The following is a 23,921-nucleotide window of genomic DNA, read 5'->3' on the forward strand; positions in this document are numbered from 1 at the left end:
TACAATTTATTCATAATAACTGAATTTTGTATCGTTTTATTGTAATCACAAGATGTGCTTATTTACTAATTAATATTCTTTAATATATTAATTAAAATCATACTAAAATACAAAATACCTTTACACAACATTATTATAAAATTTTTCTCTTTAAAATCTGATTTTTTTAAAATAAAAATACTAAACTATATTTAGTATTCAACAGAACAATCCTAAAAAACACATATCCAAATTAAAAGAATTGGTTAATCCATTCGAGAAAAGGCGAGCGAGTTAATTACAGCGAAAGCGGAAACGTTTACCGACTAATTTTAATGTTCAATGGCCGAACAAATCTGTTGAATTTCAGTTTTATGGTATTAAGCTCGCATAATTCCTTCCCTCGGTACTTGATGCATTGTAAATTAATTCCTGCTCGTGAAGCAACGGCCAAATGGAATAGCTGAACAATCACAAAACGTTCGACTATTATCTGTTCTGAACGTGGGCAATTTTTATTCAGTTATGTTCCTGACAATGAACTTTAACAATATATTGGATTCCAAACAGGTTTTTCGATTTGTGAGTTCTTATACACACATTGGATCTCTATATCTCGCTATGGCAACGACATACCGACAACAATGGAAAGCTTGGATTACAGTAATTGTGATATAGCTCAATTAATTTTTCTTCTTCGTTAATTATACCCATCGCAGTAGAAAAACAATCATTCAAAGTGGATAATGAATTACAAATGTTAATGGGTTCGTACGTAGTTAACGATAATAGAAATTGGCAAAAGATCAACCTAAACGGTTCACAGAAATTAAATCAACATAATTAATTTGGACACCAAATAAAGGGGGACCAGCATATTTAAACTTGCATAAATACTGTTCAAAATCGTAAAAACATTAGAGTCACAAATTTAAGCAGTTTAGTTTCGTCTGGATAAAAGAATAATGCCGTCTTTAGTGTAATTAAAGTTTTATGAGCACTAAATTGCAGTCTCAGATTCAACGTCAGGAATTGACGTCGAGATTTTTAAATAAAGTAATACTTTTATTTGCACAGCCATAACAAGCACTCTTGCAATTCATAGCTTTTAAAATATGCTCTATTTCCCTTTGTATTGTAGCCATATTTATGTATGACTTTTAAACCATTTTAAAAGGAATTTGAATTTAAACAACGTCAATTACCTCAAAAAATTAAGTCGTAATATAAATGTACAAATGTAATTTTATTTATGTAACTGAATAATATGTTGAGTATTTTACCTCATAAAACCAGTAATGAATGGCAAATAAGAAATTAACAAATTTGTTGGTCATTTAGGTCTAGGTTAAAATTGTGGAGTGTTTAGTTGAATTGACCAGACAATGAAGCGCATTAACGACCTACCGTAAAAGAAATTGGGAATGGCATGTTCAAACAAACTTTACATAACTGAGATAATAAACCGTGCCATCATCATTATCCTACCGTTGCAACAATGGCTTTTAACCTTCGCTTTTTTGTGTGACGCTAACAATGCCAATGGACTCCCCTCTAAACAATTTCATTGCGTTTTTACGGTTCAAGGTTTCGAAACCGTACTTAACAATTAATCGGTTTTCTTTAAAAAAATTAATGGTGCTTGAAATTGTGCTGCGAAAGAGGACGGGCATAATCCAAGCAAATAATTCACTTGAGTAATCGAAAATTACTTAGTACCAACAATAAATCGTTGCCTAACGCAAGGTGCAACACCTGATGTTTAAGACATTTCATTAATACTGGGCCAATGTAAACGTCTGTAATATTTAATATAACAAATGTTAACTAATTTCTGATTAACCATATCTCCTATTATTTCTAAAAATGTTTACACATGTACATTATCTTTGTTTGTACACACATCACGCTTAAACTATCATGCTAATTTTGATGAAAGATGAATTAGTTCTTGCTTATATCATAAGTTAACTTATAGGATATTTTTTACGTCAGTAAGTAAAAAAAGTTCTCCATAAAATATCAAAAATTGATCATCCACAATCGACAAGACAGATATCACAGAGGAATAAAAATATCAGGAGCGACATCTCTTGTAAAGTAGCAAAATTTTAGTGGACATGGGAACAATGTTGCGGGTACAAAATATATTAATTAATAAAAACAACAAGTTCCTGGACATTTTTCCTTTCCTAATAAAATTTTATTTTTTAAAAATTATAATTTCTAAATAAAAATACGGCGCTATCTGAATTCCAGTAAACAGCAAGTGATAACATAAAAATACTGTAATCACTAATAAAACCGTGCGTCAAAACAACGTTACTTCCAAGGAATCGTCAAAATCCCCTTATAATTTTCTTATTCTATAAGTGATATAACTCACTCAAGTGTCAATGACTACACGCCTTGTAAGGAGCAATAAATTGTGGGATTTTTAGCAAATAAAAAAACAATTTCCACTAAAAAGACACAGGTCAGCTTATCCTGCCAATTTTAGTGAAACCGTGGCAAGTTCAAACGTAGAAATTCATTTATCTTCGACCCAGACACTGTAATATCCCCCTCGAGTGTGCTAGAACCGGGTCATATTGTCGCCAATTTTGCCTATAAGCCGCATTAACCTGACACTGTGACTTGTCAATTAAAATTACGCGTCAATTATTATTTATATTTTGAATATAGGCTTCCATATCAAATCATTTCCCCATTGTTTAATTTGTATATAAGTTTCGGATGTAATCTGGTTAAGTTCAGTTAGACAGTGATGTTCTTAAAAAAGACGTAAAATTGTTGCTAAGTAAAATTTTAATCTCGTCCTTGCACTCAGAAAAGAATGGGGGATAAATAGGAAAATATATAGGCAAAGTAATTTATTAAAGCGACAAGCTCTTAAAACTTTGTACGGAATACAATCCGAAGACGTCGCGAAGTAAAAAAAGAAAAAGTTCCAGACACACACACACAACTCGGAGAACATTTTAAAAAGTTTTTTGTTGTGATTGTGTGGGTCGGGAAAACCTCAGAAAGGAATGTATAATATAAGAATCGCAATATATTGTGAACGGCTGAAGGTATGGTTTCAAACGGAGCGAATCTGAAAATACAAACATAACAAAAAAGCACTTTTTGATTGAATTTATTTTCCTTCGTGGGTAAATTTAAGTTAAATATACCTATCTAAATTTAATGCGTTTGAATGGTATCATTTGTGGGCGTACGCTTAAAGAATGGAAGATATTTAATTTATACATCTTTTGAAATGTAAATAAAAATGTCGTAAATAAAGAAATCCAACAATAGGAAATGCGCCACATTTTAAGCCCTTAAAAATATTTAACAAGGAACTTACAATTTAAATATGAAAATAAAGTATTTAAATTAATTATTTGTAACTGCACTGGAGAGAGAAAATTGTAATCAAAATTCTGGTCAAAACAGAACAAAACCGGAAACTAATACTGAGAGCACAAAATTCGTTAACAGCTATTTCTATGCTCGTTTCATTTAACTAGACCACCGAAACTAAAGGATATGTAGTATGTATTGTATGATGTATAATGGTCATTTGAATAACTACCACAGAAGGAATTAAACGTAATTCAATTGTGTTTTACGTTATTCATGTAAATTGCACCTCTATTAAATTTAACCCTAGACCTAAATGGACATATAGAAACATTTAAAAATTCAGTTTTATATTTTACTATGTTTTTTTATACATCTTAATAGAATTTTTGAAATATGTACATGGTGTCCTCATTTGTAAACTTTTTGGAATAAAAGTAATTTATGTTTTTAAGGAATAAATTTAATACGGCATTATTTTCTTTAATATATCTTTTATTCAAGAAAAAAATGACAATTAGAATCAAATATTTTTCCCTGTGTCCTACAAGTTAAAATGCCACCAGAATTATGGGTCCTTGTAATTGTAAAAATTGAATGACAAATATAAATAATAATTACATGGAAAAACATTTGACTTACGGATGGGGCAAACTTTCTCGCATAACATTTTGAAACTTTCTTTGAGTCTCTAATGCGACATGTGGTTCTGCTCACCACTGAGTAAGTTTGGTCAGTTACACACTCATTTGTCCTCTTGGTATATAGTTAACATTCCATACACTCATCAAGTTAAGTGTTAAAAGTTTTTTAGATATTATCCCGCCATATTTAACTGCACAATATTATCTAGATCTTCGATAATTGTTATAATGAGTCTTTTTTTTGTCGTATGGAACATTGCTATCAATGAAAGGCTCATTTGCGTTGCGCGCAAAGTGAGAATTGGTAATTATCAAACGCATTTTGTTATCTTCGCTGAATTTATCCTTTTGTCCAACATTTTGATGAAATTCATTGCATGATATCTCTTTTTAATGGATGATTCAACACACTTTAATGATGATTTCTTGGCATTAATGGTTCCAACTTGACCTTAACGTTGTAATCTTCTAAGATTTTATTGCCAATTTTAAACCTGATGAAACCAAAATCGTGCGTCTTCATCACTTACAGTATCTCCTCCGAGGGTATTACAATTACGACATACCGATTTAAATTGCCTTAATCTGATTTTTGAATCTATACAGCAAATTTACATTTATATCGCTTGAATACTTTATTTTTAACACATTAAAACTATAAGATAAAGGTAAATAGCTTGGCTAGAAAAATCAAAAAGAAAGAAATATATATTTCTATTATATTTTATCAATATTTAAAATATAATAAAAATTAAATTTCGGTACTCAATTTGTAGAATTTTTAGTTTTAAAAAAACTTTCCAAAATAATATAAATTTTGATATACTATATTATCTTCAACTAAGACATAACGATTTCTGACTAAGAGATAAATATTTCAAGATATTTACTTCGTAAAAAGAATATGTACAAATATTTCATGGTCAGTCAGAAAAATGAAATAAAATACATCTTTTCCATATGATGTGAAAATGTTCTTAACAACAAAAATCAACTAATTTAGAATATCCTATACGTGAAAAGAATTAACTAATTTGCACAAACTGGATAATAATCTTTACACAGAAAATAATGCAATACCGAGATTGCATATTTTTGGATAATAATTATTTTACATTTGAGTCATTGATAAAATTTCGTTATTAAGAATAAAATGATAAGAATGCAATATATTTTAATCGATTCGAAATATTCTTTTGTATGAATATTTAAAATGTTAATTGAATACCATAAATTTTACCGCACGTATACACTTTATGTACCAGAATATCGTAAAACAGGAAAGGTCCCTTCACACATTTTAATTTATTTTCATTATTTATGAAGTTGTTAAAGTTAAATAGTGTTTAAACATTTTACGACAAATTGCATGTAGATGCAAGTAATCTAGTAAAAAATTAATTCCTCTTTCATTACTGGCATTTTTATGCTTCCAACTAAAATAAACAGGTTAATTAATATTAACAACATTTTTTATCATGTGATCAGTTCAGGTCGATTTAATCGTCACACTTTAAGTGCATTGACAAAATGAGATGTTGACGAAAAACCTAAATTTAAAGAAAAAAAAAACCCTTCTCAATCCCTTCTGCCAATACTTTAAAGAGAAATGTCTCCACAGTGAAAATCTGACAAGGCTGCCGTCATAAATCCGGGAGACAAGGGTTATTATCAGAAGAGCAGATCATATAAATTCTTATGGCGTATTTAAGGACCGAAATTATGAAATTATGCCGGGACCTATTTCCGAAACATGCCAAGGAAAAACTCCCGCCCGTTAAGATAAAGACGTATACGGACATGTCGAGAATTTCACATCAAATGTGGCGCGTGTGCGATTATTTTACACACGAAATTCCGTTTCCCCCAGCGATACACAAATATATATTTTGAACATATCATCGGTTATTTAAGTGCGGAACAAAAAAAATAATAATAATATTACGTGGATAAAATTCGAGTGACACAAATGCGCATAAACGTTTTTTTTTATCTCGATACCGTTTAGCGTGGCTGTTCCTGAAATCGACAAAAAAAAATCATCCATAAATTCCCGAAGATGAATACGTGTCTGCCGCCTTCGCGTACACTTCAGTATTCAATTTCATAAAAGAAAATTTAGTCGCCATTGTTCTGAAGAATATATTACCTTATACATTTTCAGGAAAGTGAAACGGAATGGATAACAATAAAAGTAATTTATACATCTCGAGTGGGGCTTGATCGCGCCGAAATAGTTCGTCATCAATCAAATTCTCGATGAGAATTTATTTTTGTCGTCGCCTCAGTTTTAACATTTTATGGTTGGATGGCGTGATCCATCTAATTGTAACTGTGCGTGCACAAAAGATACAACGAATTGTTCGAGGAGCCGGAATACGCACGGTATGAAAACAACATTAGGAGCTCATCCAAAAAGAATTTGCTAGAATCATGTGATAAAATTGTCGCATTTCTAAATAATTTGCTTTATTTAATATTATAGATTGCCATAAGAGCCAAATTAAAAAAATTGCTTTAAATTTTGTGGAATGGTGTTTCAAATTTTGACGTCAACATTTTCACACACACGTTAAAAAAATTAGAGATACAATCGTAATATGTGTCTTTTGCACAACTTCAAACGAAATGAAGAAGATGCTTATTTATTATAAAAATATGAACTTCGATGATGTTGAATTTTATTAAAATCCATTTGATAGGTTTTTTTGATAAGAAAAATTTTAAGTTTAATGAAAAATATGTTTAAAATGAGAACTTTTTTATCGAAAGTAGATTAGATTACTGGAGGAACTTTCTTTTAACTTTCATTACAAATTAGAAAACATTTTTATTTAATATTATTACAAGATAAAAGATTAAGAGAATGTCTGTATCTTAATTGGACTACACTGTAGAGTGAATTTTTGTTAGGAAAATATTAGTTTTCACTATTTTGTATTTACGTTTTAAATAGAGGAAATATAGATGTTTTCAAGTGTAAATATTACAAAAAAATTATATAAATATATTTACATTTAAAACGAGTGTTCCATACGTATTATTGTATACCATATTTGAGTTAAAAATCATATGGTATAATAAAATAACTGTGATAACTCAAATGATAATTTCGATAGCAATTCACATCACAATCCTTTTAAAGCAAACGTCAATTCTTTAAAATAAAAAAAAATCCTTAAAAATCGGCACAGTTATTATTCTATCAATTGTATTAGGTAATTAATAGTAATAAAATAAAATTCAAACCGTTATTTTCTAGAATATGGAGTATAAAATATATTTTTGTAAAATATAGTAAAATATTAATATTATAAGATGTTTTCGTCAATAAAAAAATAGTAATATTTATAATACAAAAGATTTACATTATTGTTAAATAATCATATATTTTTATTCAATAAATAATAATGAATTACTAATGTGGTAATTTTATAAGTAATACAATTTTTATCAACAATAATTTTTATAATATACTTTCTTAAAATGTCTACAGAAAAGACAGAATTAAAGTGAATGATAAAATATTCATTTAATTGAATTTTAAATTAAAATTTCTTGGGAAACTTCTTGAAAACCTTCATTTGAGTTATTAAAGAAAAACACAAAATATTGACATTCAACTGAAAACACAAAATGGGAAAATATATTGAAACAAAGTAACGTATTATGGAAGATAAAAGTATTAAATACATTATGTAGCAAATTGAACAAAGGAATCAATTCTCTCCAGTAGTAGTAGGAAATTCCAGAAGAAGAAGAACAAAACAAAACAACAAAATAAATAGAAAATCCAGTTACCAGACAAGCGTAAAAACATCACTGAACGCCTCCTAATAAATATAAAATATTATCAGCGAGATAATTGACAAAAATTGAAAATAAAATACCAAAAGGATCCAATAAATTCCAGTTTTTGCGGCCCGTAATCAGATTACGTCAAAATATTCACAGGAAATGGTGCAAAATAAGCAAAACCGGAGGAATCGAGATGAAGTCATACGGCGGGAGAACGGGGGAGGAGAGGACGACGCGGGGCCGTTTGAGTGCCGGCTGCAGAGAGAAATCATAACTCAATTTTCGTCCACGTTAAACGGAAATCAAAGCCGTGTATGAAGAGCGGGCGTGAATTCCGGAGCCTCCGGAACCATTTTAAAATATCCAACGCCTCCGAATTTTATTTAAAGTTACGTGCGTGCGTGGCCAAAATTGTCTCCTTCGCTACGACTAGCAGGCACGGCAATTAACTTTTGCCGCATTCATTATTTTCTGCGTATCGTAAGATGTTACTATGTTTATTTTAAAAATGAACTCCAGAACGTCCTAGAATGAAGTTTTTAAAATGATTCCTTTAGGCGTTATTTTTTTTATAAACAAGATAGAATATTAAAAGTAATCTAAGAGGCCTGTCTCGGTGAAGGTGACTCAATTAATAAAAATAACATTTATTAAAATCAGTATTTATTAAAATCAGTACAGTTTTTGATTACATTGAAAACTTTTATTTATTTGCTTTTGGCCTATTAAATTATATAATAATAATAATAATAATAATAATAATTAATAATAATTACCGCCTGGATACGTTTCGACATAATGTCGACTAATATTTGGCAATCATCCGCAGTAAAATTGTTCTAAACATGTAGATAGACAAGCAATCGTATATTAGAAAAGGTGTTTGCTTATCAGGAAATAAATTCACAAAATTTCATGTTTTTAATGGTTAGGCTAGCTTCACTCAGACAGGGCTCCTGTCTGTCTCCTGTTGCCCATTGATGTGAACATCACTTACCATACATCAAAGCGAAAGTAAGTGTAGAATTTGTCGTTATACAATCTTTAATTAGTTAGATGAAACGCAACAAAGCAGTAAAAATAACTTTAAATAACACAAATTATTTTTAGCTCGTTCATAATTTGTCGTTAATCATCAGTTGAATGAATAAAAATAAACCACTTTTACTTACATTTTTTGTAATATAGTTCATAATTTGTCGTTTATTAGTTACTAATTATTTGTGATAATGTAAATTTAGTTTTTATTTAAATTACTGTAGTGCCAACCATTGTATAATAGTCAGTTATAGGAAAAAATATGTTCCACTACCTGAAATATCGACAGAATTTTGTAAAATCGGACGTTCAAATCACACAAATCGGTGAGGGTAAATGTATGACACCACACAGCATATCCGTGGAAATTGATGAAAAGCCGAAGAAAAACCGCGGACACGTCTGTTCTCATCAAAATCCGTTAAAAATGCACTCAGTAAGCGACTCCGCGATCAATCATTGATTCCACTAGGCACGTTTCACAAATTTTATATATTTGCATTTACTTTCAAATATATTTTACACTAAAAATATATTTTCTAATACAAAATTTTATTTAAATACATTAATTAATCCAAAATAATTTCAAAATGTTGTTTAATTATTTTATAATCACATCATTATAAAAATAGAAAACTGAAATAAAAATTTTAATCTATGAATACTGCATGACACATTTACAAAATCTTTGGCAAAAAACTAAATTAAATCCGCGAACGTATCTTGTTTTTATTTGAAACCGTCGAGCAGTAGAAATGTTGTTATTCCTCGAAAACATAGACAGTTGACCTGTTTAATTTATTTATATTTTTAAATGTACAAATATAATATAAATTAATATGTTTTCAAACATAAATTACATTTAAGTGTTAAATTAATCATTTTGTATATGATCAAATATAAGCAAAAATTAACATTATATTATTATTATTATTATTATTATTATTATTATTATTACTATTATCAGCCCTGTTAGAGCATTTGTCAACATTGGCAACGTCTAATGCGCAACCCCCTTCCTTTAGTTTAGGGTGAAGTAGCTTTAAGACACTTACTTTTAAGTCAGCTCGAGAGCAACACACAATGCTCAAATGCTCCGAGCAAAATAAACAGAAAAATCACAAACTTGGCAGTTTTACTAGTTCAGCACATACAAAACATTGGTCCTTCGAGCAGAATATATTACACAGACAAAACAAGCCCCTTAGTTTAGAAATTAATCGAGGTGCTTTTACTTTACATATATACAAATATTAAATATCTATTTTATTATAAAAGAAGAAAAAAATTATTAAATTTATTAATAAAATTTTAATTGAAGAAAATAATAGTGAAAATTTTAATTGTTTCGATATATTTTTCTTTTAAAAATCACAATAAAATAAATGGTAAAGGAAGCAAATACTAATATTAAATATTTATTTTTTTATGACAAAAAATAATTAAATAGGTACTTTAATTTTAAACAATTTTTATATATAATGAAGGAAAGAAGGGAACGAGTTTTCTTAGAATTGTTTTGATTGTAATATAGTAATTAATTATTGATATATTAATGTCTGATAAAAAGTTAAAACACAGTATTTGGTATGAAGTTGAAGCAGTGCAGCCAATAATTAAAAAAATAATTGAATGTCAAAATTGTTCACACTTACATCCTTCATTTAGTTTCATTTTGATTTTGCTGTAGGTGCTTTGCTAACTTCATGTTCATAAAATAGCATATACAGCATTCCTAGTTTTATGCTGTGATTCTAATTTCAGATTGCCAAACTTTATGGTTATAACTGCTTGAAATAACAGGTAAGTATTTATTAAAAATAACTGAATAAATTTTTGAGTACTTATTTTCCTAGAAACTGAAAAATGTTGCAAATTGATAGTTATTTCTACTTTTAACAACCAAAATCAACCAATTTTTTATTTTAAATGGAAACTATATTTGAATTTGAATTTAATTTTACTTTAATGATATTTAATATGATTTCCACATTCCACTGAAATAAAAATTGCACATCGGAACATACTCAAAAATGATTGTGATTTTATAACAAATTATAGGTAATAAAAACAAACAATAAACCCTTGTTTATACATGTTAATTGATTTTTTAAGATTTATTCGAAGTAAGCAAACCACTTTCTTGCTGCGGTCCAATTTCTAATGAAAAGTAAAACTGTCGACAATTAATGCCGCTCTAATAAATTAAGGCAGCGTAACCGCCGTGCAAGAACAATAAGTAAGTGAGCCGGTCGCCTCCGCTGAAAATAAAAGGCACCTTTTACTGCGAGTAAATCGCAACTCAAGAATTAATTTCATCCCAATGAGATATGGTACGTTCGGTCCATCGGCGCGGCCCCGATTTATCTCTCTCCCGTTTTTTATCGGCCTCATTTGTTCTCTTACCTCGATCGGTACACCGACGGGGGTGAAGAGACTGCAACGCCGTAACGAATAGACGATGGGCATCGTTACATTCGGCTGCACATGACGGACAACCGAGATTACACTGGGCACGAACCGAACGGGGAAAACGGGCAAAAACTGTGTGAAAACTACTAAGTATTCGAATGGCGGGGTCAACTAATTGTGACCGGTAAATACAAATATAAAACGTTCATTTACCTATAACTTTACACCCAGAAAATTAACATTTCCATAAAATAAAAATAAAATATTATAACGAACTGGGCATTTTTCAGTCCACTTGATTAATTCATTACAACCGGAAATGTATTTAGTAACAAATTCTGCAACAGGAAAAATAGATTGCAAATTAGCACAAACAAATTGGCGAATATTAATAACACCATGCGGAGCGGGCTCATGAAATTTGTTGATATTGTTGACCGCAAAGCCATCGAATCGATAAAATCATGACGGTAATGTAATGCGGTTTTTACCGGATCAGACACTTTCATATTGAGATTTTTGTGTTCCATTGACAGACGATTATTTTACAACTTGTTCATATCGCAATATTTTTTCTTGTACTTTATTTAATCTGGTGTTTAATAAAGCAAAGCGATGTTGTACATGTTTTATTTGTAATTGAATTACTAAAATCAACATTTTTAACTAATATTTTATAATATTATTAAATATAAAGAAAATATATTTAAATGAATTAATTAATATACTTATACATAGATTAACTTAAATTAACTTTTGTCACATTAAATTCCAAGCATGATTTATTTAATTAAAGAAGCATTTAAATTAAAAACAAAATTAATTTTTGTATTTTATATAAATATAATTAAGTTAATAAATACACTTATTCTTAAAATTACTCGAAGGTTTAGTGAAACATTTGTTAAAATTGAAATATAGTAATTCAAGCTTAAAATTTAAAATATCCTAAATACTTCAAAATATAAATCTTATTAAAATTTATAGTAATAAACTTCAAACATGATACAATCAAGAAAATATATATTAAATAATATTAGAAAGTATATTAAAAATAGAACAATTTAACGGATTAAAATTGAAAGTTAATGTGTCAAATTTAAATTGACTAAAATTAAAGGAACATGTATTTTAAAATATAAAAATCACAAAATTTTATTTAAAAAAAAATTGTTATACTAATCAAAATTTAACGTTTGGGCTAAAATTTATGCCATATAAACCAAAATAGAATAGAACCAAAAATTTCGATGTTCCAAATTGTTTAGAGACTAACGACCGATTTTTAATGCAAATTTGATAATTCCAGTTTGGTTCAACAAATGTAGATAAACTCCAAAGAAATAATTTTTTTAGTTATATCTTACATATTTTAATATTTTTACTTCAGTATATTATTTATAAGTTTGTTTTTTCATATATATCTAGTAATTAATTAAGTAATTAAGATCCACTTTTTATCAATATCTTTGTTTTTTATGAACATTTGAAATTTTCGAAAAATTTTATAAAGTAATAAAAAAATAAATTATTTTTTTAGAAAGTGATATCTTCTATTCAGCTAATTTGAAGTTATATCATTTTATGTTTTCCAATGTCGTCTGTCTAAAAAATTAGGTAACTGATCTCAGCGAAACGGATGAACAAATCGAAATTTTTATTTAATATTATTTCATGTCTACTCCTTCGTCATCGTTTGCAAAACGATTCAATACAAAGTTGGAAGTCATTCTTTGGCACCTTTTCTAGGATCTGTGTCACCGTACTTTGGAATGCTGCCCTTTCATGACCAATTTTAGTTTAGGTAACAGCTAAAAGTCTGCTGGTGCTAAATCTGACGAATATGGTGTATGTTGTAACACAACAAAGAGTCCTTCACTAGTCTGCACCTGTGAGCTGACGCGTTGTCATGGCCTCATGATCTCTGCTCCTGATATTCAGACCTAACACTGGTAATTATTTTCAGTAATTGGTCCAGAACCCTCAAATATATGTTACTGATCGTTTGATAACGAAATGACAAAAATTGATTTGGGAAAAAGTATAAACACTAGAAAGATGAAAATTTCCTTATTGATTAAATATCTCTTTAGATCTGATTTCATATTCTGGATGGCGCAATGTATAGCACCAGTCATCTATGTTTTGAAAGAGATAGTGTACAAATGGAAGATTATAATACAAAATATGGTAAATATTCTGAAGGTACATTATCATATGTTTTAAATGAATTTTAATTAGCATATTAGAAAGTAAATTAAAATTTTCTGGTGCCCAAGGTGTTAGACTGTTTTAAAACTAAAAAATATCAAACTGCCTCTAAATATTTTAGTAGTATTTGAAATAGTCTTCACTCTTTGGATAGTTCAATGTAATTAATAATTATAAGTGTTCACCTGAATTGAAAAAAAAAAAATAGAATTATTTGCTGGTGACAGAACCCGGTTAATTTATTGGCTGAACCCAATATGTAAATGGTAGATATTGATAAGATAAATCTATGTGGATTATGTCACGACCAAATCAGTACAATTCAAGTCGATCGCATGTAGGTCGTATAACACACAACGTTAATAAGCCGATTACGCCGGCAGTAAACCGCGTAACTTCGAAAAGATCGATGTTAATGGGAGAGACGTTTAATGTCGCCCGCGGATGGTTTGTTGTATCTTCTAAGCGGGAATATCGATGCGGAAAGTAATGCGAGTAAGGTGTCTGCATTATTCCGCTCTCTTTGAAAAGAAAACTGCCGCTGACGCGTCTGCACAGACAACAGAGCCCGCGATCTTGTGACACACAAACGGAACATCAGCGAACGTTGTCCTTTGTTGTGTTGCACTGCAGTTTCGCAGACGAAATGCAATTATATTCGTTGTGATAATAGATGATAAGTGCATGGTGAAATGGCGTAATCGTACCGTTTCGTTTTGTTCGTCAAGCTGATGAACAAACAACTAACTAACGGTATTGTAATTTAAGGGAAAAACAAATATTTGTCACAGTTTAAGGGGAAGTTTAAATATGAGACTTTGAATTGTTGCACAAATATAAAAATAAATAAATAAATAATATATATATATATATATATATATATATATATATATATATATATATATATATATGTATGTATATATACAATAAAACAGTAGGTCGTGAATAGCTTTTCATTTGATTTATTTCTAAAATTCTAATATCACTGTCCGCATTTTACATGTGCGTGTTTCGTGTTGTTGGACAAAGTAATCATATTGCGTGATTTCCCCTCTCATATATATGGATGTTATAAATTTTCTTCTGATTTTGCTATATCGACTTATATATTGGCCTAACATTTTCCAATTCAGGAAATAAATGCAATCGAAAATTTATTGTAAACTGACTCTTTTCAACGCGAGTATATAAAATCTTCTTTCGTTTGTGAAGTTAGACATCAATCCAATGCGTTTTTAAGTATATCTAAATAAATTTGAGCATGGCAGTTTAATCGTTTTAATGAACTTCGTGTCTTTTGAAGTGGATAGTTAAAATTTAACAACTACTCTAGATTCAATAATGACTCTTATAGGATGTACCAGTATTTTGTAGATCCCTCTTGACCTTGAAGAACACCCTCCACCTTCCTGGGGATTTTTTTAATTAATGAGCAAATGAACCCTTGGGACCTAGTTTCTCATTTTTCATTTAACGTAAGCTCTTCAAACGTAAGAGGTTCCTCACATGAAGCAGCTTTTGAAGATCCCTTCATGCTTTATCGAATTACATTCCTTGAAAATAGTAAGAACTGCTATTCATTCCGAATAATATAATTGTTTCAAAGAGGTTCATTTATCTAGTTTGCCTGCACAGGTAGAACATTACGGCCCTTAAAAATAAATTCTGGACCGAGTCCTTAGGGAAATGGGACAATACTATGTTGAATAACTCTATTGTAATATATTTGGACAACCATTGTCTCGTTAATCAGAATGATTAGTTATGTACGCGACCTTAGAATGATACGACCCCAGACCGTAACAAAGCCACCTCCACGCACGGCACGGTATATCGTTCCCCATGTCCTAGCCAAACCAAAATGTGACCACCTAAGTGATGTAGAGAAAATCTGGACTGAACCCTACAATTACACTATTTAGTTTCTATGAGAATTTGCTTAACTCTTACAGGTAATAGGTTACTGCTCCTTCCAGCAACGTCTAACAGTCTCCTTGAACCAATTTCAAGTTCTACTTATAACATTATGTGAAACACTGAACATTTTGCTACTTATTATCTACCATTCTTCAAAAGGACTATTGTAACATCAAAAATATTGAAAGTTTTCGACAAATAAAAAAAGTAAAATATAGTGACCAATCTGATCAACAACTAGAAAACTACTAGGATAAAACACAAACTTTTTGAAAAAATATGCTTTCTCTTTTTCACAACGCTCATTAAATTTTCTCAAAAATACAACATTAAATCATAACAAATTATAATGAATACGTTCAAAATTTGAAATATACATTTCATAAGACTCGAAGTGTATTTTAAACAAAAGAATTTATTATATTAAAAATCATCTAGCTTACAGGCGCAGCTGATAGTACCCTAACCTCAATTTAAACACAACATAGGTGAGTCAACGTTACTCGTATATCTGGACTTACCTGTCCACGATTGAAGAAGCCATGCTTGGCAGCTATTTCGTCGGCCGCCTGATCACCGTCGGGAATATGAACGGCGAACTCGTTGGAGTAGATGGGTTTGGGCCGATTTTGTTGGGCGCCGCTCGTTGTCGACGCCAGCATCACCAACGTCACTAGGACGCCGCAACGCAACAATTTCACAGTTGTGCGGATCATTGTTTCCGTATTTAACGAATTCGGGTTGTCGTAACAGTGGACCGTTTTAGAGTGGTTATGGGATGCGACTCACTTCGAGATGATCATAGGATAGATTGTAGACAATGGCACGTTTCCAAGCGACCCTGAAACCAAAACATGCAGTTATGCAACGTTCAATCAAAACAAAAGAAATTACTTTTATTGATTTGCAAATATCAGATGCACTTTTATCAGGTTTTTTTGTGGTCAGGATGTTGCGTCAAAGATTTCCTAGAATATTTGCATAATCGTCGCGTTAATCTTATCATCAACTCTTTTTATTTCCAATTAATCAGATGCTATCACTTTTAATTTTATGCGGTGTGATAAAAAACAGACGATGCACAAATAAATCAATTACAAGTTAACAAAGTAGAATCAAGCTTGTGTGTTAATCAGATGCTTTCAGTTTAGTTTTATGCAGCACGATAATAAAGAGACGATGCAAAAATGGAACTATTACAAGTTAATAAAGTGGGTTTGAGCTTATGTTGCCTGCAATAAATAAAGTATGGTCACAAATCAAATTTTCCCCGTGTATCGTCATGAAAATTGATCGAATTCAGCGGGCGTATCAGCTGATGGGATGTGGAATCGAGTTTCAAGATGATGATGGGATTATTGTACACGTTCCCGACGACCCTGAAACAAGACGGATGGTCGTCCTCGGAGTAGTTATGTAATCGTTTAGGATCCTGTAATTACGTAAAACAATGAGCGTGCCTGTGAATATGTGCACAAATTACCTAGTGGCAGTAATTGAAGGCAACGGCTTGATAAGAATGTTGGGAAACGAATTTCTGATGCAGATACGCATTGTGCATGCCAAGTGACTACTGTCCGGGGGTAGTAATTTTAGTGGCAGGATTAAAAAGTAGACTGAAAGCTAAGCAGCATAAAATTGAACATGAAACCTTAAGGGAACAAATAAAATACTAATAAAGGAACAATTATTATCAAAAAATTCGATTTTTATGAAGCGGCTACATGAAATTAAACATTCTACTAAAGTCAAGTGTTTAGTTGAGTGTTAACAGAACACAAGTGGAAAATATATTGAAATTTCTTTATTGGAACCATTAAGTTAGCAGATCAAACTAGAAATAATGATGTCAAATTTAATACAATTGTTGCATTTTTCAAGTGATAATATTGCATTATTCAATTCCAATTCTGAGAGTTGATTAAATAATTCAATAATAAATTCAAGGTTAATAACTTAATAGAAGGCCAAAGCTTGTCATTTTTAATTCAAACAATTTTTGAGAAATAAAACTAAATAAATTAAATGTAATATGTTATAAATTGTTCTAAAACTTGTGATTAATTATTTCAGTTGTTATCTTTGCAACCATGATTTTATAAAATAAATTATATAATTATAAAAAATACGGATATAAGAAATCATAATTTACTAATGATTATTGGGGACACGGTACTTGTACAGCCTTGAAAATGTAATCAAATTATTATTATATCACCTTGCTTTCTACGTATTGCTAAAGAGAAACAAATTTTTTTCCGGTTTAGAATGATTTATGGAAAAGTTACTCATTCATCCACTTTTATGGTTTAACAAAATAAAACGTTTCTAAATTAGTAATTGAAATTAATTTAAAAATATTACTGCATTAATAAGATGCTCACGATGAGCTTATTGCTTGTGATATGTAAAAATTTCCAAGTTATTATTTGTTAGAAATTCATTTCAGTTTTTAAACAGCCTCGATCCTTTGTTCACACATTTCCAATTTTCCCGGCATACTTTTCATCGCTGCATCACTGAGGTCATTTTAAGTTAGAATAATACCATGGTGGCATATAGGCAACTCCGCCAATTCCATTCAAACATCATTTCGACTTTCTTATTCCAATTTTTATCTATTCCCATAGACATGTCCTTACAATGGCCATTGTGTTCGGGGAATTGTTTTTGGATGAAATATTAAATGTTGAATGCTACCATGAATAAAATCAAAATATTTTATCGATTATCAATCAGAAAATATTTTACAGTAATTAATTTTATAGTTGGCATATAAAACATTTATTTTTTAAACATCAAAGAGCAAAAAATTAAAAGTCTTTCAACGTATTAAATTGATTTCTTATAAAATAAATATTGATACAACTTATTTGTGACTTAAAAATTACCACCAATCAAATCAATCCACACTTTTACAAACAAGAAAATTAGCTAAATCATTATTTCAATGAGTCAATTTAAAAACTATTGTATTATCAAATTCCAAGGAAAATATGTGTTTTAATGAAACATTTAAAAGCAGGTTGGTAAATAAAATATTTATTTTGCAAACATAAATTAGCTGGAAATTATTAAAGAACTATTTTATTACTTTGTTATAAAATTAATATTAATATAAATTTTCTCCATCCAAACCAATACAAATTTTTACCAACAAGAAAATTAATTTAACCATTAATTCAACTTAAAAGCTATTGAAATATCCTAAAGAAAATTTGACTTTAAACGAAACATTTCAAAACTTGCCGAAAATATGAACAGATCTAATTAATTTGTACATTTCTCAAAAAATTACATTATTGTAACAACGTTAAACATGAAAGCACTACAAATGCTTTTCGTAATCAAATGTCTTCAAGGTGTGTAATTAAAAAATATAATAGCCATAAACGCAAAGTACTCTTGCGTGATTCCGTGTACTGGCTTAATTCTGCTCTAAATAGCCATTACTTAATTATAATAAGCTAAAATATCCCAAAGCATTATTTAACAAATTAATTCAATATGCATAACAATACATAAGTAACAATATACCGGGCATTTCGACAGGCCGGAAAGTATATCAAAAATATTTACTTTTTATTCCGTGTATTATGATATCACCAATAATGTTTCCCCCATCAAAAAAATCTCAATAACGAGAATCCCAAATACAAATTGTATTATTTCAAAAAATAAAAAGGTTTGTGCAGTAAAAGAAACGGCGCGGTAATAGAGGGGAAACGATATTGGTGCTGTGCTCAGTCCCATATAATTATTTGTGTGGGGGATTGTATCGCGAGGGTGAATATCACGAATTCCGGGGGCAGGTTTGGTACGTGTTAAATATTTGTACAGCTTTTCACATGCACGCACAATTTGTGATTAGTCAAACCTAGTCCAAATACATACATATTCTCGCGTTGCACTGCAATGTATATTTCACGATAGATAATTACTTTAGCTTGTTAGTTTCATATTTGTGTTTGTGTGTTTTGAACCGCGACTGTGGTGTGTACATTATTTTTGAATACAGTCCAAATATTATTCTCGCTACATACTTCAACAAAAGGGCCTATAATATAAATAACTTGTTGGCCTTTTCAATTCTGCAGTGTTGTTCGTAATTAATCACAACGTTTTTAAACTGAATTCTACTGTCCTGTTTCAGTATACTAAACATATAACTGTTAAACGAACTGAATAGCAATGATGCTAATACTAACATAATAAAACTCGTGGCAAATAGAAACTAGTGGAAAGCTAAGATTACATGGCATTACTTACTGGTTTTGTAATTATTACAATCTATTTGTCGGAAGAAACATAGGAATTTGATTTAAATATGATTAATACGATGGTCATTTCAACATTGTTATTATGTACCTGATCTTACGTAAACATATCTATATATAATCTAATTAAAATTAATTTCCAAATATACACGATTAAATTAGGTACGGTTTAAACAAAAATTCACTGTTTTAAATATGTAATATTACCAAAGGTTAAATATTTTCACAAACATATACGGAGTGTGATCTACATATATTAAAAAAAACTAGATATTCGTCATTTGGCTCAATAACATATTTCATTCATAATCCTTATTTATAATCCAAACATTTAAATAAAATAAATAATGACACACTTTCTTCTAATATAAATAAACTAAATGCAAAATCATAATAATACAAAAGAATCTATAGTTATCATATGGAGGTTATTTTATTTAACAATACAAATTGCAAACACAAATAAAAATATTGCAGTCGTACAATTATCATCAATAATCGTTCATTATAGCCCATTATAGCCAACACTGATAATTAACTGTGGAACAAAACTGCATCGCAGAAAAATATGTTTATTTCACAAACTGCCATCGTACACTGACTGACCGATAAAATGTGACGCGATTAAAATACAAATGACCACATGCCGGTGAAAGTGGCGATTTTATACTATATACACCTTTTTTTAAATTAAGTTAAATTAAAATTGATTTCAAGGATTCCTTTATAGAAAATATTTAAGTTTCAAGTTATTTAGCACAATTTGACCACGGAAGCGATTAACAAAACAAAATAAATAGAAGAACAAAATTGATTTTTAATAAATAACAAAAATGATAGATATTATAAATTTACTTTGATGTTGCATTATTCCCATGAGTTTTTACAGGATTGGAGCTTAGATCATATACAAAAATACTTTAAACAAAAATTAAGCATTAAGCTATACCACATGCTTGGAAATCACAAACAAATTTAACATTTAAAGGTTAAAAACTGTTTATTTTTAATGTCTTGAACCCAAATTAAAATAGTTTAATGAGTAATTTAGAAGCAATGTTAAATAAACATTTTTTTACGATTCTTTAACATATATGTACCGATTTTTCTTTTTATCAATAGTCGGAATCTAAATAGATATGTAAATAAATTTCCCTGAGGCTTTTAAAGTTTTACAGATATTTTTTATTCGGTATTGAAGTATTCAAAAAATAAAATAAGCAATAGATGTTAGCTATTTTTTTGTTATTTCTTTTCTTTCAATAAATATTTATTAAGAAATGTATTTAAATCCTTATTATATTATTTCACAATTTGTAATCTCATTATATTATAGTAAAGAAACAATCATCACAATTTCTAAATATTAAAAATTCCAATAAACAAAGCATTGATAATTTGTATTATTGAAATATCTCACAAGTAAAGCAGGTGACATCTAGAATTCTTAAAGTTTGCCGTAACACAAAATTGCCCTAATTTGTATAAAAGACATGAAAGCATACAAATGTTATAGACCATGAACCTAGTTCATTTATCCACTCTAAGAATTAACCACATATGCTATTTTATTGTTAAAATATATTTTTTTTTTCAATAAATATTTATTAATTATTGTATTTTCCTTCTTAACATTATGTTACAATTTATATGATAAAAAAGATGACTTGGATATTTTAAAAATATAAAATATATTAATAATTTATCAATATAAAAATAGTATCAATAATTGATATCATTAAAATATCTCATAACAAATAATGTAGTTAACATCTAAAATTTTCAAAATTTATTATAACACGAAATTGTCCTAAACCATTATAAAAGACACGGAATTATACAAATAGCAGATACAGACTTCAAATCTAGTTTAATTATTCAAGTTTAAAGTTATTTATTTGATTGAAAAGATATTTTTTATTAATAAATATTATTTTACAATTTATAATGTGATTATTTTTTAGTAAAAGAGAAAATCAAGTCATTTTGAAAATATTAAAAATCAAACTAATCAATCAACCTAAAAGTACTATCAATAATATTTTATATTATTAGAATATTTTACAACAACGTCCTAATCTGAGTAAAGCACACGAAAGGTTACAAATATATGTTATAGACTTCGAACCAAGTTTAATATGAAAGAATAAACGACATGTTATATACTTTATCGATAAAATATTTTCTTTTGAATATCTAATAATTATTCTATTTCTCTTCTTAATATTATTTTACAATTTGTGATCTGATTATTTTATAGCAAAAATAAATAATCAGCACATTTTATAAATAATAAAAATTCTAGCAATCATTCAAAAATGAGGAGCATTTATATTTTCTACCATTGAAATGTTTCCCAACAAATAAAGTAGGTAAATTATTCAAGTTAAAGAATAAATATTACATGACATCTATTTTATTGATAAAATATTTTCTTTCAACGGATATCTATTTATTAATTAATGTATTTCTCTTAACATTTTATAATTTGTAATCTGGTTATTTTATAGTTAAATATTATCATCACGATTTATAAATAATAAAAATATTAATAATAAAATAAAGCATGAAGCATGAAAATAAATGATACACCTTTCAAAACAAATTTAAACATTAAAGCTAAAGGAAAAATGACGTACATTAATTATTTTATTAATAAAATCTTTCAATAAATATTTATTAATTAATGTATATTTCTTTTTCTCCATAAAATATTTTAGAATTTGTAACCTGGTTATTTCATGGATAATCAGAAAATTATAAAAATATAAAAATTCTTAATAATATTTCATATTATTAAAATGTCTCACAACAACACAACAAATAAAGCAAGTGACACTTAGAAGTTTACCATGACACGAAAATGTCCTAAACTGGGTAAAAACACGGAAGCATGCAAATAAATGGAACAGACTTTAAACTAAAGTATTCAAGCTAAAGAATAAATGGCGTCTATTAACTATTTTATTTATAAAATGATTTCTTTCAACAAATATTTATAATTATTTCTGCATACATTATTTTACAAGTTTTAGTCTGGTAAAAAAGATAGTTATTATAAATAATAACATTATAAAAATAATAAGAAGTTTAAAATAAATTAAAATAAAAACACCATTAATTATTTCATATTATTAAAATGTCTCACAACAAATAAAGCAGGTGACACCTGGAATTCTTAAAGTTTACCATAACACGAAATTGCCCTAATCTGGATGAAAGACATGGAAGCATGCAAATAAATGGAATAGACCTCGAACCTACTTTAATTATTCAATTTAATGCCCATACGTAGTCAAAGCGGGGTTGCATGTTTTAATCCCTCCTGTACACGGCAACACTCACGCACAATATTAACAGGAAATTTTGCACCGCACCAAAGGACCGGCACAAAAACACAAGACGTGTGTGTGTATTATCTATGCTGGCTGCGTGTGCCTTAGCGAGAATATCTCCTTACGGCACGCCGGCAAGTGTGTCTGTGAGCTTGAACTTTCCTACGTAATTAGGATGGCCGAGCCGAGAGCATGAAAAGTTTACCAAACAACGTCACATTTAGACTGTGACATGCAAACACCGAAATGCGGGATTCTGCGTTTATGGATGACGCACACAATCGTGCAAATGGGGAACAATTAGGCGGACCGCCGTTCAACGGCACCCATTTTTCGGTGCGGGGCCGACCGCTTTTCTTTTATACGGGAGGGTGATTCTCACCGGTGACTCATCGACGTCGCGAGCGGAACGTCGTCGTAACTGTCGACGGTGCCGGGATTGCGGAAACGGATCGTGGCCGACTCTCGCAACGTCACGGACGCGAATGAACGCCGCAGGAACGCACGGACGGCGAAGAAAAGACAATCACGCCTGCTCTGCAAGTGAACAGTGCACGAATGCGCGATGGATGCGATCTCGGCGGGCGAACACACACAGACACACATACATACACCCATTCGCAGGAACGGTTGCGCCGCGCGCGAAATGATAATGGGCCACTCATTTACTGTTCGGACAAGGTAAAGATGGGAAAGGACACGATATTCCTGCAACATGGTATGTGCGGAATGTCTGGGACCGTCAATTAACATTCGGGACGTGCGTCTGTGCCAATATGTGGGTCACCAGGTTCCCTCACTTTCGAAAAGCAATTTGTATGTTTCTGTGGGCTTAGGGAAATTTTTATATTTAATTATTATTTATTTGCATATGTATTATAACAAACAGTATAGTTATACAGAATGTCTGCTACGACAGGGACATATCAATGAATCTTTTTCATCCACTAAACGAGACTTTC

The 23,921-nt window shown here is 29.7% G+C and overlaps 1 protein-coding gene across 4 annotated transcripts in view; it reads right to left on the reverse strand.

Moving 5' to 3' along the window:
* Positions 1 to 23,921, reverse strand: part of LOC109600751 (furin-like protease 2) — a 323,673-nt gene that overhangs the window by 189,041 nt on the left and 110,711 nt on the right. For 3 of the 4 annotated variants that reach the window (XM_049965263.1, XM_049965262.1, XM_049965261.1), the window contains one exon: positions 15,869 to 16,188. In XM_049965263.1, coding sequence (XP_049821220.1) covers positions 15,869 to 16,063 — 195 coding nt within the window. In that variant the 5' untranslated portion in view covers positions 16,064 to 16,188. Of the gene's footprint in view, positions 1 to 15,868; positions 16,189 to 22,888; positions 23,443 to 23,921 lie in introns of those variants that run through there. The other variant, XM_049965264.1, reaches the window with a different exon arrangement.

This window comes from Aethina tumida, chromosome 3 (genome assembly GCF_024364675.1).
Source record: "Aethina tumida isolate Nest 87 chromosome 3, icAetTumi1.1, whole genome shotgun sequence".
Lineage (NCBI taxonomy): Eukaryota > Metazoa > Arthropoda > Insecta > Coleoptera > Nitidulidae > Aethina > Aethina tumida.